Here is a 19,725-nt window from a genome sequence, read left to right as displayed (position 1 = left end):
AATAACATAAATACAGTCTATTATACAACATTATTCACATGTGAATAATATTAAATCTATTATACAACATTATTCACATGTTAATAACATAAATACAGTCTATTATACAGCATTATTCACATGTGAATAATATAAATACAGTCTATTATACAGCATTATTCACATGTGAATAATATAAATACAGGACATAGACTGTATTTATGGAGTGTTTGAGATGTTTTCTTGAAAAAAAAAAGTGCTGTGAGCTTGGCCTTCAAGATATATATTTAAGCACTGTACGTGGAAGTAAAGATAAAGTTTGATACTTTTGGCTATGACAGTTTGCTGATGTTCAGCCGTAGGAAGTAAGGGCCACTAAAGAGACACACCAATAAATATGTTGGGATGTATTTAGGTATAACATGGCGCTCATACATAATACAACAATCACATCTAAAATGAAATAATGCATTGACTTGTAAATGTGTGCTTTAAGTGGTATTTGTCTCTCTTCCAGGCATCATGTCTGCCACAGGGAACGGCTATGTTTTATATATGACCTTCAAGCGCAAAACCAAACTGAAGCCTCCGGAGCTCATGACTGTCAACCTGGCCATCTTCGACTTTGGCATATCAGGTACTTTTACAACTTCCATCATGACACACATCCTTTTTTAAACCTCATTTCAAAACATTCCCAACTTCATTTAAAGAATTAAACCCCTTAATGATAAAATGATTGTTGATTATATTATGTTCCGAGTCCCCAGTCAATGTTGCAATACCATGAATGATGGACACACTCTTAAAGGGCAACTGCACTTTTGTTGGAATTGTGCCTATTGTTCACCATCATTAGGAGAGACAAGAACACATTTGTGGGGTTTGTTTTAAAGACACGGCTAATGTGAGACACTGTTGTAGCCTTCAAAGTCTCTAAACAACTTCAAAACCCTCCAACGTTTATATACACACTGTAACTATATATATATATAATGTAGTAACAGACACCTTCATAACAATATGTAATATGTACAATATACACACTGCAAGTGTATATATATATATATATATATATATATATATATATATATATATATATATATATATATATATATATATATAGACAAGTTGGCGCCCCCCGTGGCTGACGTCTTTGCGTCGTCCTCCCGACAACAACTACGTTTTTTATTTATTATAGTACTAATTTGCATCCTAAATGCGAGATACAACAGAGATGCACTTCTGGACATCGGAAAAGCTCACCGTGAGCTCACTTATAGTCTGACGGACTTCAACTTTCTTCTACGACGAGAGCCAGCTAACCACAAAACAACAACAACAACAAGGCGGCGGGGCAAGAGAGCGGGGCTACATGCTAGGCTAAAGGCTAGAGCTACACGACCACCACTACCTAGCCTGCTGCTAGCTAACGTGCGGTCGCTCGACAACAAGCTGGATGAGCTGAGAACCAGGATTATATCCCGGCGTGAACTGAGAAAATGCTGTGTTCTTATTTTCACGGAAACTTGGCTTTCGGACAACATCCCAGACTCTGCTATCCAGCTAGCAACGCACTCAGTCTACCGTGGAGACCGGACAAAGGCTTCAAGAAAGGCGAGAGGCGGCAGCGTCTGTGTTTATGTGAGTAAACGCTGGTGCTCGGACGTACAGGTGGTTGAAAGACACTGCTCGGACAACATTGAGTTTTTGATGGTGAAATGCAGACCTTTTTACCTGCCAAGGGAGTTTAGTGCAGTGTTTATACTGTCTGTTTACATCCCCCCACGGGCGGATTCCACAAAGCGCTGAAGTTGCTGCATGACGTCATCAGTAAACAAGAGATCGCACACCCCGATGCTGCGTTCACGGTAGCTGGGGATTTTAACCACCGCAACCTAAACAGCGTCCTCCCGAAATACCATCAGTATGTGAACTTTCCTACGAGGGAAAAAAACATTCTGGACCAAGTATATTGCAACGTGAGGGGAGCCTACAAGGCTGTACCCAGACCACACTTTGGACTATCTGATCACATCTCAGCTTTTCTATATCCAGCGTACAGACAGTGCCTCAAGCGAGCCCCCCCAGTGAGAAAAACTGTTAAAGTGTGGAATGAAGAAACTGAACTAGTGCTTCAGGGCTGCTTTGGGAGTACAGACTGGGACATGTTCAAAACTGCTGCTCAGAGGGATGACGGTACTGTGGACATAGAGGAATATGCTTCCAGTGTAACTGGCTACATCAGCACATGTGTGGAAAACATTGTTCCCACAAAACAATACAAAATATACCCAAACCAAAAACCCTGGATTAACTGTGATGTTTGGTCCAAGCTACATGCCCTTCCCACTGCATTTGTCTCAGGCAACGCTGAGGACTACAAGAAGGCCAGATATGACCTGCGTAAATCTATCAATGAAGCCAAGGGACAATACAGACAAAAGCTGGAGGGATTCTACTCCGCCACAGATTCCCGGCGCATGTGGCAAGGCCTGCAACAAATCACAGACTACAAGCAGGGGAGCAGGGGGGTCACAAACAGCCAACGCTCACTGCCAGATGAGCTGAATGAGTTATACGCTCGCTTCGAGGTCCTCAACACCAACCAACAGAGAGGGGTTCTGACCACGGAGCACACGCAGAAGCCACCACTCACTTTGACAACAACAGCTGAGGAGAACAAACCCACGGAAGGCAGCCGGCCCAGACAACATCCCTGGCCAGGCTCTCAGGGTGTGTTCATCAGAGCTGGCTGACGTACTTGCTGGCATATACAACTTGTCACTAGCACAAGCTGTTGTGCACATCTGCTTCAAGACCACCACCATCGTGCCCCTGCCAAAGAAAAACACTGTGATCTGTCTGTATGACTATCGCCCTGTTGCACTCACCCCAATAGTGATGAAGTGTTTCGAGAGGATAGTCATGTCACACATCAAGAAGACCATCCCAGACACACTGGACCCTCTACAGTTTTCCTACCGGCAGAACCGGTCCACTGAGGATGCAGTCATCCACACCACCCTCACCCACTTAGAGGGCAAGGACACCTATGCCAGGCTATTATTCATTGACTACAGCTCTGCTTTTAACACGGTCATCCCACAAAAACTCACTGCTAAACTCCTCACTGTTGGTCTGACACCGACTCTCTGTGACCGGGTCCTGAACTTTCTCACAAACCGGCCCCAGTCAGTCAGAATCGGCAACCAGACATCAGGCACAAAGGTTCTAAGCATAGGGACCCCCAAGGCTGCATGCTGATCCCCCTATTGTACACACGACTGTGTGGCCTCCCAGAACAACACAAGTATCATCAAGTTTGCAGATGATACTACGGTCGTTGGACTGATCACCGGGAGAGCTGAGGCAGCGTACAGAAGGGAGATAGCGGAACTGGTGGCCTGGTGTCAGGATAATAATCTCTCCTTGAACACAGACAAGACCAAGGAGATGATTATTGACCCACAGAGAAGGAGTGCACAGTACACACCTCTGTACATAGAGGGGACAAAGGTGGACAGGGTGAAAACCTTTAAATTCCTCGGGACCCACATCAGCGAGGACCTCACCTGGGATCACAACACCCAACAAACAATAAAGAAATCCCAGCAGCGACTGTACTTCCTAAGAAGGCTGAGAAAATTTGGCATGCCACCCAAAATTCTCAGCAACTTCTATAGAAGTACGGTTGAGAGTGTCCTTACCAGCTCAATCACGGTCTGGTATGGAAACTGCACTGCTAAGGACAGGAAGGCACTCCAGCGAGTGATTAAAACTGCTCAGTACATATCAGGAGCAGCCTTCCCCTCACTACAGGACATGTACTCTACCAGGGCCACCAGGAGAGCACACAACATCATAAAGGACAGTACACAGTCTCTTCAAACTTCTACCATCAGGCAGACGATACAGGAGCCTGAAATCCAGGACTACGAGACTGACAAACAGTTTCTACCCACAGGCCATCAGGCTTGTGAATGCTAACTTGTGAATGCTAGCTACCCCCCCCCCCCCCCCTGTTTTACTTGTATCTTTTTGAACAAAAGACAGCTACCATGACCACCCCCGAACTGTGAACCATCACTGTAGACACTTTTCACCTTAGATCACTAAAGACACTTTAACTGCTGCTGTGACCAAATGTCACCTCCATATTTATACTGTTGACTGTCAATCAGAATGTGCAATAATGTTATGTTACTTACTGTGCCTTCTATATACATTTTTATTTTTATTTTGTTTTATTTTAGCTAAGTACCGTGTGACTTGTTAAAGGGTGGACTAGCAAAGTAAGATTTTCATTGTACGGCAAACTGTCTGTTTATATATATATATATATATATATATATATATATATATATATATATATATATATATATATATATATATATATATATATATATATATATATATATATATATTTGTATATAGACTTATATATATTCCTGTGAATACACCGTATTTTTAAAGTCGAGTATAAGGATTTTTTTCCCCCCTATTTTGTGTTTTTGTTGTTTTTCTTTAGCACATCAGAAGCAAATACTGTGATGATTGTGTCCTAGCTAGCTTGTCAACAAAAGCATGTTTACCATTGTTTGCTTTGGAGCCGTGGTCAACCAGAAAGGGGAAGAAAAAAAAAAGACACTTCATACACACATATCTTTTTGTGTCAAGACCTCATCTTTCATCATTGTGAATGAGAGAATAAGTGATACTAACCTTATTTCCCGCATTTTTATTCTGCTCCATTTTCTCCTCCGCATTATCCCTGTCAAAACACTGTTTCTATTCTTTCCTCCCATTACCTTTTCTGTTTGTTTGTGGTCCTTCGTTATTCTGTTGCATCCCTTATTCCGCTACCCCCTGTCCTCAGTGACAGGAAAGCCCTTTTTTATTGTTTCTAGTTTTTCCCATCGCTGGTTGTTTGGTTGGGAGGGCTGTCAGTTCTACGGCTGGGCAGGCTTCTTCTTTGGATGCGGGAGCCTCACCACCATGACCATGGTCAGCTTGGACAGGTACCTCAAGATCTGCCATCTCAGATACGGTAAGTACTCTCAACCTAGGCCTGAAAAAAGTCTCCAAAAGAAGAATAACTCTTGTACATCTAGAAGTTCCACATAGAGGATCTTGGTTTTAAAGGTACAATGATGCTTACTGTACAGTAGACATGAAAATGGTTATTTAGTGACTTTTAGAAATAGAGTAATGATACTACCGTATTTTCCGCACCATAAGGCGCCCTGGGTTATAAGCCGCGCCTTCAATGAACGGCATATTTCAAAACTTTGTCCACCTATAAGCCGCCCCGTGTTGTAAGCCGCATCTAACTGCGCTAAAGGAATGTCAAAAAAACAGTCAAATAGGTCAGTCAAACTTTAATAATATATTAAAACCAGCGTGATGTGGGCGCGCATGGAGTCGTATATCAACATGGACGGAGCTGCGTGAAAAAAGCCACCCGGCCTCTTCGCGTAAACTTACCTTAACCACTCGCTCATCTTTTCTTCATCCATCCATCCCTTCGAGTTAGCTTTTATGATGACGCCGGCTGGAAAGGTCTCTTTTGGCAAGGTCTTCCTTTTGAATATCACCATGGGTGGAAGTTTCTGGCCATTAGCATGGCAAGCTAGAACCACAGTGAAGGATGACTTCTCATTCCCTGTGGTGCCAATATTCACCGTACGTGCTCCCGTTGTATCCACAGTGCGGTTCACAGGAATATCAAAAGTCAGTGGAACCTCGTCCATGTTGATAATGTTCTCTGGCCGGATCTTTTTTTCAGCTATCTTGTTTTTACAATATGCACGGAAAGTAGCCAGCTTTTCTTGAAAGTCTTTAGGCAGTTGCTGTGAAATAGTAGTCCGTGTGCGGATGGAGAGATTGCGTCTTTTCATGAACCGGATCCCTGTCGCTTAGTAGGAGCCATTTTGTGGTCTTTACAGATGTAAACACACAAAGGAAATGAAACGTACGTTAATATCCGCGCTTCTTCTTCTTCTTCTACGCGGGCGGGTGGTTGCTTACAGTAGAAGAAGAAGCGCTTCCTGTTCTATGGGGGCGGGTGCTTACCTTGGCGGTTGCTTGCGTAGAAGAAGAAGCACTTCCTCTTCTACGGGGAAAAAAGATGGCGGCTGTTTACCGTAGTTGCGAGACCGAAACTTTATGAAAATGAATCTTAATATTAATCCATATATAAAGCGCACCGGGTTAAAAGCCGCACTGTCAGCTTTTGAGTAAATTTGTGGTTTTTAGGTGCGGCTAATAGTGCGGAAAATACGATAAGTGTTTCAAACAATGCTAAATGTGTGTACGGTTGAAAACTGGATCACAATATACGTTTTTTTATATTGGTCGATATCAATAATTGTTTATATTTTTATTACCCATGGAAAATATATGAAATGTTAACATTCCCCAGTCAAATCTCTGATTACAATCCCTGAGTTATGAAGGCAGAAAGGAAATGTCAACACACAAGGTTGCTGCGGGGCATTTAAAAGCATTCAATAAATTTTGTGATCATTAAGGCCTTCAATTGCATTAACAACCATTAAATGTGATGTCCAGAGGCATTTCAAATGTACCGGATTTTTCGGACTACAAGTGGCAGTTTTTTTCATAGTTTGGCCGGGGGTGCGACTTATACTCAGGAGCGACTTATGTGTGAAATGATGAACACATTAGCGTAAAATATCAAATAATATTATTGATGTCATTGACGTAAGAGACTAGACGTATAAGATTTCATGGGATTTAGTGACAGATTGTTTGGTAAACGTATAGCATGTTCTATATGTTATAGTTATTTGAATGACTCTTACCATAATATGTTACGTTAACATACCAGTTGGTTATTTATGCCTCATATAACGTACACTTATTCAGCCTGTTGTTCACTATTCTTCATTTATTTTAAATTGCCTTTCAAATGTCTATTCTTGCTGTTGGCTTTTATCAAATACATTTCCCCAAAAAATGCGACTTATACTCCAGTGCGACTTATATATGTTTTTTTCCTTCTTTATTATGCATTTTCGGGCGGTGCGACTTATACTCCGGAGCGACTTATACTCCGAAAAATACGGTAATACCATTGTAGGACTTAATACGTCAAGACATCAAACCATGAACGAAAAGGAATTTAAAACTTTGATAAATGTCCACGTCTGTCTGGGTGTTTCTTTTCTTTAGCTCTGGCTTTCAAAGTGGATACAAACTGAATTCAAAGTGGATACAAAGTGGATTCAAAGTGGATTCAAAGTGGATTCAAAATGGATACAAAGTAGATTCAAAGTGGATTCAAAGTGGACACAAAGTGGATTCAAAGTGGATACAAAGTGGATTCAAAGTGGATTCAAAGTGGTTACCAGAGGAGGCGAGAGAAGCGCTGCTTAAGTGTGTAGTCCTTAGCTGTGACATCATGTCATGTTCATGTTTGGTCTTTGAATCCACTTTGAATCCACTTTGAATCCACTTTGAAAGCCAGAGCCAAAGAAAAGAAACACCCAGACAGACGTGGACATTTATCAACGTTTTAAATTCCTTTTCGTTCATCATTTGCTGGCTGGACGTATTAAGTCCTACAATGGTATTACATTTGAAATGCTTCTGGACATCACATTTAATGCTTTTTAATGCAATTTAAGGCCTTAATGATCACAAAATCCATTGATGCTTTTTAATGCCCCGCAGCAACACAAATGCAACCGCTCTGCCTCCTGGACTGGAGTTGGGCTGTGAACTAAAACTGGGACTAGCAGTTGTACCAAGGTACTTTCTTCTCTCTTCACAGGGACGTGGTTGAAGCGGCATCATGCCTTCTTGTGCTTGACCTTTGTGTGGATGTATGCAGCCTTCTGGGCCACCATGCCCCTGGTCGGTTGGGGACACTACGCCCCAGAACCATTCGGGACCTCCTGCACTCTGGACTGGTGGCTGGCACAAGCGTCTGTGTCTGGCCAGACCTTTGTCATGGCCATCCTCTTCTTCTGCCTGGTACTACCTACTGGCATCATAGTCTTTTCCTACGTGATGATCATATTTAAAGTCAAGTCTTCTGCAAAAGAGATCTCCAACTTTGACGCCCGAATCAATAACAGCCAAAACCTGGAGATGAAACTCACCAAGGTGTGCAGGAGAACTAGGGAATACATTTTTTCGTTTCTCACTTGAAGGCTAAGTCGTACTTGATCCCATCCAGGTGGCAATGCTGATCTGTGCAGGCTTCTTGATAGCCTGGATCCCGTATGCGGTCGTGTCCGTGGTGTCGGCGTTTGGGGAGCCGGACTCTGTGCCCATCCCTGTTTCTGTTATTCCTACCCTGCTCGCCAAATCCTCCGCAATGTACAACCCAATCATCTACCAGGTGGTAGACCTGAAGAACTCTTGCTCGTCCTCCTGTTTGAAGGTCCTGGGTAAGCGCAGGCACTTTCGAAAGTCCAGGTAAGGCTATGTTTTGGTCCTCGTCATGGTTTGTTGCTGACATCCTTAACATTCTACGCAATTTCGCTCTGCTTCGTCATGTTGATTTAATCCTACCTCTTCTCCATGTCTCAGCAATTTGGTTATCTGTTCACATCCTGTGTTTATCCATCCATCCATTTTCTACCGCTTATGTTTAAATGTTCACAATTACTATTACATCCATTTTCTACCGCTTGTCCCTCTTGGGATCGCGGGGGTGCTGGAGCCTATCCCAGCTGCACTCGGGCGGAAGGCGGGGTACACCCTGGACAAGTCGCCACCTCGTAGTCAACATTCACAGTCACATTCACACACTAGGGACCATTTAGTGTTGCCAATCAACCTATCCCCAGGTGCATGTCTTTGGAGGTGGGAGGGGCCTATCCCCAGGTGCATGTATGCTTTAAAAAAAAAAAAACTTAAATAGAAAACAACTGAGTACCGCTGGACCACTGCCGAGAAACACATTTTGGCGGCTTTCTCAGGGACCCTATGGTTAAAAAAACACTGATTTAGACGAGATCTCAATGATTTAGTTACGTCACGCTGTTTTCCTGATAATGATATACATGATCTCAAACAACTGAAGTATTGATATTTCCGTTGGAGAATCGATATTTGAGTATAAACAACCGGTATGGATATTTCAGTATCCGCACATCACTACTGAATCAGCTGATGAGAAAGGAACCTGACCCAAATTCTACTGGGCTTTCAATTTGCCCATGCCGTACCATGAGTCCAGTTGCTGTGGTTTCTAGAACAGAAGCTGGGTTGTTGAAAAACTAAATTCCATTTAGTTTATTTTCCCAGATTCCCTATTTGTGATGCCACTTGAGAATTAGGAAGTTGGCATTTCAGACAATGATTAGTTTTGTTTCAAAAAGGAGTAACGTTATCAGAAGTCAAAATCACACCACTGGCATGTGTTGCCTAAAGTCTTCTTTACCCATGCCCTCCTGATCCTGTCACGCGCTGGCATGGTGCATGACCCCAGGGTGCAGAGAAGGAGGCGACGTGCAGGTGAACAAGTTAGTCAAGTCCAGGCGCCGACGCTTTAGCACAGAAATGCAGAAAAGATTATTAAAGCATTGTGAGTTGAAAAGAAACATGAAAAGAAAACCGGACTAGCCAATAGACAAATGAACTACCGTCACCCAACTGGAGACCAAGTGGCATAAGAGCCCTCCTGATTAGCAGATAATAAAACTAATAACAACATAATAATAATGGGTAATCAGGGCACTGTATAGAGTAGGCTAACCCATGTGGTTCCTGTGGATGTGAACACATTACTGTAGTGACTAAATAACATAGTGAATGAAACAGACAAAGTAATGTGTAAATAATGTCAATAACTCGATGAACCATCTGTGGCTGTGAAGTGAACACTAGTAAGGTTGTAAATACTGTATAGAGTAGGCTAACCCATGTGGTTCCTGTGGATGTGAACACATTACTGTAGTGATTAAATAACATAGAGACTGAAACAGACAAAGTAATTCATTTAGATGAATAGGGTATGTATTTATGTCAACTATGTCCATCATTTTTCAATTCTTTAAACACTAAAACATCTTTAAATAATGCTTTTTTTTGCTCATTTTTGCAAGTTCAATTACTGAAAAAGCAGGATCTTGTCCCCCAAGCAACATTACTGTTTTGTTACACAGCATTCAATGTTCTACTGTTAAGTGCACGGTAAGCTTCAGAATAAAAGCATGGCAGTAATAACCTGGAATTCATCAAAACAGTTGATTGTTAGCCACCAAAAGAAATGTTGACACTGTACAAAAGCGCCATTGTCAGAGGAGTCAACACAAACAAGGAGCAGCAGCTCTATTAGATAAGAGCATACCACGCCAAGCACAATGATCTCAATAAAGACGGAGGATAGACGTGTCAATAAACTGCCGTAGGTTGAAAAATTATTTATTTACACCAATCTTTTACTTATGTCTCTGGCAAAAAGAATGCATAAAGTGTCCAGTTTGATTCTGGTTCTGTTATGTCGACAACCACTCACGACTCTGAGCTGTATTTCACAAATAAGTAACAAATGAGTAAGAAAAAATGGACAATGGATTAGATTCATACAGCACTTTTCTAGAAACTCAAAGTGAGAACGGAGAAGCCATCACTCATTCACTCCACATTCACACATGATGGTGGTGGTAAGCTACATTTGTAGCCCTGGGGTAGACTGACGGAAGCACGGCTGCCAATTTGTGCCTACGGCCTCTCCGACCACCGTCAGACTTTCACATTCATACTCCAGCATGAGCAACACTGTGTCTTGCTCAAGGACACAATGGCAATCATTATGTAAATGAGTCTGATTTCTCAAATAGTTAGTTTTATTGTGCTTTCACACCGACATGTAAAGTTAAGTGTCCATGCACACTCTGTAATGTGACTATTGGTCTTACGCCATGTGCCTCCCGTACACTGGGGGGCGCTAATTTCCGTTTAGCTTGGATAAATGTATTGCTTTCCGCTTGACCTATGACGTCACACCAGGCATCTGCCACTCCTTCTATGTAAACAATACATGATATCAGACACAGATTACAAATAATACGCCTCTAATGCATATGCTTTTGGATTGTGCTACGGACTTGATGCTACTACCAAGAATGTGTCGAAGCGGATGCAGGTCCGAAGCGAAGAAAGACTTGCGGCACAGAGTTTTTTCGAATGAATGTTCGGACAGAGAGTAATGGAAACAATACTTTCCAATGTCTCGAAGTTCATTCCTAAGGCTCTGCCCATTAATTGAAGGAGTTTTAAATCGGAAGGAAAAGTCTGTTCCAGCTGAGGGTTGCTATTGTTCTGGACTATCTTGCCTGTTGTGTGGAAGACAAGTTATCGCTGCTAAGTTTGAAATGCACAAAAGCAGCGTGAAGAGTTTCATTATCTGCCTTTTATAAACCCGCTTCATGATCTTTCATCTCATTCCTATTTCATTCCGTAGTCCAAAAGCCAGCATTCTCCATTTCCTTAGCTACCTTCTTAAATCGCTTTCTTGTTTCCCCAGTGGATGCACTTCAAAGTGTTCTGTTCTTGTCATTTGTGAAGCAAATATTCTCCTCTTCTTGACATTTGTTGCTATGATTTGATTGTATGGTATCTGCTGTATTGAGACTGGCACATGTGCGATACAAAGGGTTCCTACCGGTGGTCCAGAGATCTGGTTTCCAATCCCATCATCCAGGTGTGTTCGTCTGACTTTTCAAAAACCAAAGACGATCAGATGAAGGTGTTTCCATGGGTTGTAGGAGGCTTATTTAGAGCCCAACTATTTGAGAAATGGGACTAATTTAGTGCATGGACACGTACTGAGTGACCAGGATGGCACGAGCTGGATTCATACCAGGAACCCTCAAGTTTCTGGATGGGCGGTCTGCCATCTGACCCACATGGCTCTCTTATTTCAGTAAGACTGGAAGAGTGATTCCATAAGTAATCCTTCGGTCGATAAGTAACTCTTTGTTTTTGTGTTTCTTGAACATCTGCCAAAGATAATTTAACTAATGAGATGAGCAAATTAACTCGTTAACTGTTGCTCCGCCCCATGTTCTTAGTTTGGAAGAGCGGTTTAAAAGGCCATTTCGCTCCGGGGGATTTTTTGTGTTGTCGTCAGTCGTTATTGTAATAAAGCCAGGATCGGATTAGAGACATGTTCACATTTGCTACCGCTTGTCCCTTTCGGGGTCGCGGGGATTGCTGGAGCTCATATATATAAAATATCCGAAAGACAAACTTGGAATGAACTTCATACCACAGATATACAAGTTACACAATTTATTTACGATATACCAATATAATTATCGTCGGAAAAACAATACTGAGGTCATCTGATATCACATTTTAAACCAATATCAATCAATTGATCTTTCATTTAGTTGTATTTTTTGAAAGCAAAACCGACATAGTTTCTGTTACTACCATCACCTATCATAGCTAGTTATATTGTAAAGTCCATCCATCCATCCATCTTCTTCCGCTTATCCGAGGTCGGGTCGCGGGGGCAGCAGCCTAAGCAGGGAAGCCCAGACTTCCCTCTCCCCAGCCACTTCGTCCAGCTCCTCCCGGGGGATCCCGAGGCGTTCCCAGGCCAGCCGGGAGACATAGTCTTCCCAACGTGTCCTGGGTCTTCCCCGTGGCCTCCTACCGGTCGGACGTGCCCTAAACACCTCCCGAGGGAGGCGATCAGGTGGCATCCTGACCAAATGCCCGAACCACCTCATCTGGCTCCTCTCCATGTGGAGGAGCAGCGGCTTTACTTTGAGCTCCCCCCGGATGACAGAGCTTCTCACCCTATCTCTAAGGGAGAGCCCCGCCACCCGGCGGAGGAAACTCATTTCGGCCGCTTGTACCCGTGATCTTGTCCTTTCGGTCATAACCCAAAGCTCATGACCATAGGTGAGGATGGGAACGTAGATCGACCGGTAAATTGAGAGCTTTGCCTTCCGGCTCAGCTCCTTCTTCACCACAAGGGATCGATACAGCGTCCGCATTACTGAAGACGCCGCACCGATCCGCCTGTCGATCTCACGATCCACTCTTCCCTCACTCGTGAACAAGACTCCGAGGTACTTGAACTCCTCCACTTGGGGCAGGGTCTCCTCCCCAACCCGAAGATGGCATTCCACCCTTTTCCGGGAGAGAACCATGGACTCGGACTTGGAGGTGCTGATTCTCATCCCAGTCGCTTCACACTCGGCTGCGAACCGATCCAGCGAGAGCTGGAGATCCTGGCCAGATGAAGCCATCAGGACCACATCATCTGCAAATAGCAGAGACCTAATCCTGCAGCCACCAAACCAGATTCCCTCAACGCCTTGACTGCGCCTAGAAATTCTGTCCATAAAAGTTATGAACAGAATGGGTGACAAAGGGCAGCCTTGGTGGAGTCCAACCCTCACTGGAAACGTGTCCGACTTACTGCTGGCAATGCGGACCAAGCTCTGACACTGATCATACAGGGAGCGGACCGTCAAAATCAGACAGTCCGATACCCCATACTCTCTGAGCACTCCCCACAGGACTTCCCGAGGGACACGGTCGAATGCCTTCTCCAAGTCCACAAAACACATGTAGACTGGTTGGGCAAACTCCCATGCACACTCAAGGACCCTGCCGAGAGTATAGAGCTGGTCCACAGTTCCACGACCAGGACGAAAACCACACTGTTCCTCCTCTCCAGTACACCTGAATAGACCTTACCGGGAAGGCTGAGGAGTGTGATCCCACGATAGTTGGAACACACCCTCCGGTTCCCCTTCTTAAAGAGAGGAACCACCACCCCGGTCTGCCAATCCAGAGGTACCGCCCCCGATGTCCACGAGATGCTGCAGAGTCTTGTCAACCAAGACAGCCCCACAGCATCCAGGGCCTTAAGGAACTCTGGGCGGATCTCATCCACCCCCGGGGCCTTGCCACCGAGGAGCTTTTTAACTACCTCAGCAACCTCAGCCCCAGAAATAGAAGAGCCCACCACAGATTCCCCAGGCACTGCTTCCTCATAGGAAGACGTGTTGGTGGGATTGAGGAGGTCTTCGAAGTATTCTCTCCACCGATCCACAACATCCGCAGTCGAGGTCAGCAGAACACCATCCTCACCATACACGGTGTTGATTGTAAAGTCTATTTTATCTGTACTTATCTTTTGTATGGTACCTTATTATTTGATGTTGTTCTAGTTTGAATCTATTCTTCGTTTTTATTGATGATGCCGGTCGTGCTAAACTATGTTTTATTGTTTTCAATGATATATTTATTGGTGTTTGTTATTCTGCTTATAAGATTGCTGCTAATAAAAATGAGCAAATGTAATATGTTGATCATTTTGTTACATTGTCACAGCAATGGACATTTCAACCGATACCGATAACTGATCATTTACAGGCTTTTATAACCGATAAAAATATCCAATATTTATGTATATAAATTTACAAAAATTTATTATTTTGTTAATATTGTTACTGTCACAATATTGGACATTTGAACCGATACGGCTAACCGATCATTTACAAACCTGGATAATGAGAACCAATACTTATTTAAATACATTTAAACTTTCATTTTGTGAGAATAAATGAATCTAACAGTTCACACTTTTATGTAAAAAATATACAAATCCATTGTAGGGAATACAATAATATCAACTATGTTTCTTTACTTCATGAACTATAATTTGAGTACAAATACACTTCCTACTATAATTCTGACCCATGAAAACAATTACAATCATTAGAGTTTTTTATTTTTTTAAAGTTGTAATTAATTGACATTTCAAGGTTTCAAGTATTTCATTGACAGACAACAAGCAACACAAACATTCTGAGTAGGATTTCATCAAAATGAAAAGAAAAAAAACACATCTTAAGATCTTTTAACACTACACTGCCGTCTAGCAGCTAAAGTAGATAGCGCACCCCCCTAATTTCGTCACGTTACATGTGTCTGGTAAAACCCTGACGAGTGATGTGTCACACATGTGATTGTGTGTTTGTTGTGTGTGCAGGTTGTACACCATCTCTGACTCCTTGAAGGAGCGAGCCGCAGCCAAAGAAAATCACACTGAGATGTGAGACAAGACTTCACTTGACTTCACTCGCTGCCTCATCATCTTCACTCTTCTCCCTCTCTCAAACAACAACAACACCCGCAGACGTTGCAGTGCACAAGTCATGTCATGTTTAATACACACACTGTCACACAACACAACACAACACAACGTTGTAGGTGTGATGATAAGTTGTTCCTTAAAGGGGAACTGCACTGTTGCCTGTCACTCACAATCATTATGGGACTTTTTTGCTTTCAACATTCTAACATGTAAACGTTGGCTCCTTCTAAGTGGCTAGCAATGCAGCTAATGTTAGCAATCAATTCTACCTCTAAATCACTTTAAAAATGCATCCAAAAACAGTAAACAATACTTCATTTACGTTGTGTTTATTTGCCTAAGCACTCCATTTACGTCGGAATAGCTTGGCTTCAAATTCCACTTTCACTTCACTCTTTCGGTTTCCGTCCGCTTCAACGTCTCACTCTTCTTTCGTGCTCGCTTCGAGAAGCAATAGTTCATCCTCCGTATCTTCAGCTTCAAAAATATATACGGTTGTCAATTTTCATTTGTCTGTTGCCAAGTCTGCCATGATTAGATCACACTCGTGTTTGTTTCCGAAAGTAGGAACACACATTTGTTGTTGCCAGAAGTCGGAAACAGAGATGAATGCGCCAAGGAATGATTCAAATGACCAAAATACGGTAAATATACATATTGTTATGAAGGTGTCTGTTAGTACATTATATATATACTTGCAGTGTGTATATTGTACATATTACATATTGTTATGAAGGTGTCTGTTACTACATTATATATATACTTGCAGTGTGTATATTGTACACATTACATATTGTTATGAAGGTGTCTGTTAGTACATTATATATATATATATATATATATACTTGCAGTGTGTATATTGTACATATTACATATTGTTATGAAGGTCTCTGTTACTACATTATATATATATACTTGCAGTGTGTATATTGTACATATTACATATTGTTGTGAAGGTGTCTGTTACTACATTATATATATACTTGCATTGTGTATATTGTACATATTACATATTGTTATGAAGGTGTCTGTTACTGCATTATATATATACTTGCAGTGTGTATATTGTACATATTACATATTATTATGAAGGTGTCTGTTACTACATTATTTATATACTTGCATTGTGTATATTGTACATATTACATATTGTTTTGAAGGTGTCTGTTACTGCATTATATATATACTTGCAGTGTGTATATTGTACATATTACATATTGTTATGAAGGTGTCTGTTACTACATTATATATATATATACTTGCAGTGTGTATATTGTACATATTGCATATTATTAAGAAGGTGTCTGTTACTACATTATATATATACTTGCAGTGTGTATATTGTACATATTACATATTGTTATGAAGGTGTCTGTTACTACATTATATATATATATACTTGCAGTGTGTATATTGTACATATTGCATATTATTAAGAAGGTGTCTGTTACTACATTATATATATACTTGCAGTGTGTATATTGTACATATTACATATTGTTATGAAGGTGTCTGTTACTACATTATATATATACTTGCAGTGTGTATATTGTACATATTACATATTGTTATGAAGGTGTCGGTTACTACATTATTTATATACTTGCAGTGTGTATATTGTACATATTACATATTGTTGTGAAGGTGTCTGTTACTACATTATATATATACTTGCATTGTGTATATTGTACATATTACATATTGTTATGAAGGTGTCTGTTACTGCATTATATATATACTTGCAGTGTGTATATTGTACATATTACATATTATTATGAAGGTGTCTGTTACTACATTATATATATACTTGCAGTGTGTATATTGTACATATTACATATTGTTATGAAGGTGTCTGTTACTACATTATATATATACACTTGCAGTGTGTATATTGTACATATTACATATTGTTGTGAAGGTGTCTGTTACTACATTATATATATACTTGCATTGTGTATATTGTACATATTACATATTGTTATGAAGGTGTCTGTTACTGCATTATATATATACTTGCAGTGTGTATATTGTACATATTACATATTATTATGAAGGTGTCTGTTACTACATTATTTATATACTTGCATTGTGTATATTGTACATATTACATATTGTTTTGAAGGTGTCTGTTACTGCATTATATATATACTTGCAGTGTGTATATTGTACATATTACATATTGTTATGAAGGTGTCTGTTACTACATTATATATATATATACTTGCAGTGTGTATATTGTACATATTGCATATTATTAAGAAGGTGTCTGTTACTACATTATATATATACTTGCAGTGTGTATATTGTACATATTACATATTGTTATGAAGGTGTCTGTTACTACATTATATATATATATACTTGCAGTGTGTATATTGTACATATTGCATATTATTAAGAAGGTGTCTGTTACTACATTATATATATACTTGCAGTGTGTATATTGTACATATTACATATTGTTATGAAGGTGTCTGTTACTACATTATATATATACTTGCAGTGTGTATATTGTACATATTACATATTGTTATGAAGGTGTCGGTTACTACATTATTTATATACTTGCAGTGTGTATATTGTACATATTACATATTGTTATGAAGGTGTCTGTTACTACATTATATATATATAAATACTTGCAGTGTGTATATAAAATGTTGATGGAGTATTTTGAAGTGGTTTTAGAGGGTATTGAAGGCTACAACGCCGCATCTTGCAAGTGTTTATCATCTTGAATCTCCTCTTCATAATTATTATGAACAATAGACAACATTTATAAACAAGTGCAGTTCCTCTTTAAGAAGTCATGACTCAAACAAAAATATTTGCAAAGTTTCACCTTAAATGTGGAATTGTCACTTTTGTGAAAGGACATTGTTGAACTCCAAATGAAAAGTGTGTAAAGATGTAAAGTGTGACAAGATGAAAGTTTGTGTAAATGTATATTGTCCTTTGCACTCGCACACTCGTCTGTTTCTAACTGCACACCAGCAGGAGAACGTCATTTTATTATTGTATTATTGTATTATTGTATTACTGACAGCACGTACAACTTCACTGGAAAACATTCACTAATGTGATAGCACTTTAATGACAACATAACACAAAACTTCTACTCTTCTCCTTCAGCTCCTTCTACTCTTCTCCTTCAGCTCCTTCTACTCTTCTCCTTCAGCTCCTTCTACTCTTCTCCTTCAGCTCCTTCTACTCTTCTCCTTCAGCTCCTTCTACTCTTTTCCGCCAGATCTTCTTTTGGCCTGTTTGTCAATCAGAGCTTAGTGGAAATGGGAATAATGCTGAATGGGCAAAACAAATGGAGTCCCTCAATGATTGGGATTAGGAAGTTGATCTCGTCACATACAGTAGGAAGGGGATTCATATGGCCTGACACGTGAAACGTGACACATTTGGGGGGGTGTTGCACAATCTACTTGTAGAGTGTTGAAAATGTTAAAGTGTGTTTTGTGGCTGAAGCGTCTGTGAAGGATAATCTGCAGATATTTTCTTTCTGAGAGAATATACACACCAATTGCAGAGTGTTTTTAGAATATACACCACTGTGTTTTGTCCATACCTAAGAAGTGCACTGACAATCGCTGACATGACTTATTCTCATTTGGATAAATTGTGCGGCTGAAAGAAATAGAAAGTGGTCAAGTGTGGGCAGATGTTGATGGTGCAGTTGTACACAATTACCAATGGTATGTTTACATGGAGAGCAGTATTGGAATAGTTATCCAACTAAGGTCATATTTAAGACACTGCCCTTAATCCAAACAATATCACGTTCTGGGTAAGCAATAACTGGATTGGTTTGTCGTTATTTTTCAACTGGTTGATTTAATACTGGTGTGACCGACTGGATAATGGATGACCTTATTTAAAAATTGGGTAGCTGGATTTTGACTGACCAAGTTAAAAACTTATTTATCAGAACTGTCAATGACTTCAGTCCTCCAGACCTTTGTACTGTCAGGGCGTTGAAGTGATCACAACGGGTCTAGTCTTAGAAGACGTTTGGACTCACATTGGAGTCTGAGGCCAAGGTGCAGGGTGGGGTTACACAAAGGACAAAAATGGTGTTGCTATTTTGTGGCGCAAAAAACAACAGTTAAGATAAACTGGAGTGAGACCACAATAATCGTTGCCTTAACAGAATGAATGCTTTGGATCCTGCACCATCCTCTCAGACTTGGGCCCTTCTATCTAAATTGATGAAGCCTGAGGCGAAACTTCTTAACGACAATCTGAACAGTCCAGTAGGGATGGAGTCAATCTTTCAAGAATTTGTGACTTCAGTCGGTCTTTGGCTGCCATCGTCCCATAAAACAGACTTATACGGTACCACGGACACATTCGTTATGTTTGATTCTTTTTTCAAAAGACGTTCCATCCCTAATACTAATACATATTGTAAAGATGTGTACTAATACATACTGTAAAGATGTGTACTAATACATACTTTACACATATGTAGCTAGTTGAGCTAAGGGACAGTGTAAGGTGATCAAATGTTCAGGTACAGTGGACCACTGGACTTGAAATGAATGTCGTCTTTCACATTTACTGTCATTGATTCCTTACAAAACAAATACCACAAATGAAAGTCACAATGGTGTGCGGCTTGTTTTTATTCTCAA

At 40.8% G+C, this 19,725-nt stretch overlaps 1 protein-coding gene across 1 annotated transcript in view; it reads left to right on the top strand.

The window, feature by feature from the left end:
• opn5 (opsin 5) overlaps nt 1-15,815 on the top strand; it is a 34,292-nt gene extending 18,477 nt beyond the window's left edge. The window contains exons 3-7 of the mRNA XM_061925269.1: nt 497-616; nt 4,859-5,029; nt 7,778-8,112; nt 8,186-8,427; nt 14,978-15,815. Coding sequence (XP_061781253.1) covers nt 497-616; nt 4,859-5,029; nt 7,778-8,112; nt 8,186-8,427; nt 14,978-15,044 — 935 coding nt within the window. The 3' untranslated portion in view covers nt 15,045-15,815. The remainder of the gene's footprint in view (nt 1-496; nt 617-4,858; nt 5,030-7,777; nt 8,113-8,185; nt 8,428-14,977) is intronic.
• The last annotated feature ends 3,910 nt before the right edge of the window (nt 15,816-19,725 follow it).

This window comes from Nerophis lumbriciformis, linkage group LG29 (assembly GCF_033978685.3).
Source record: "Nerophis lumbriciformis linkage group LG29, RoL_Nlum_v2.1, whole genome shotgun sequence".
NCBI classification, from domain to species: Eukaryota; Metazoa; Chordata; class Actinopteri; order Syngnathiformes; family Syngnathidae; genus Nerophis; species Nerophis lumbriciformis.
This window is presented reverse-complemented; position numbering and strand designations above follow the sequence as displayed.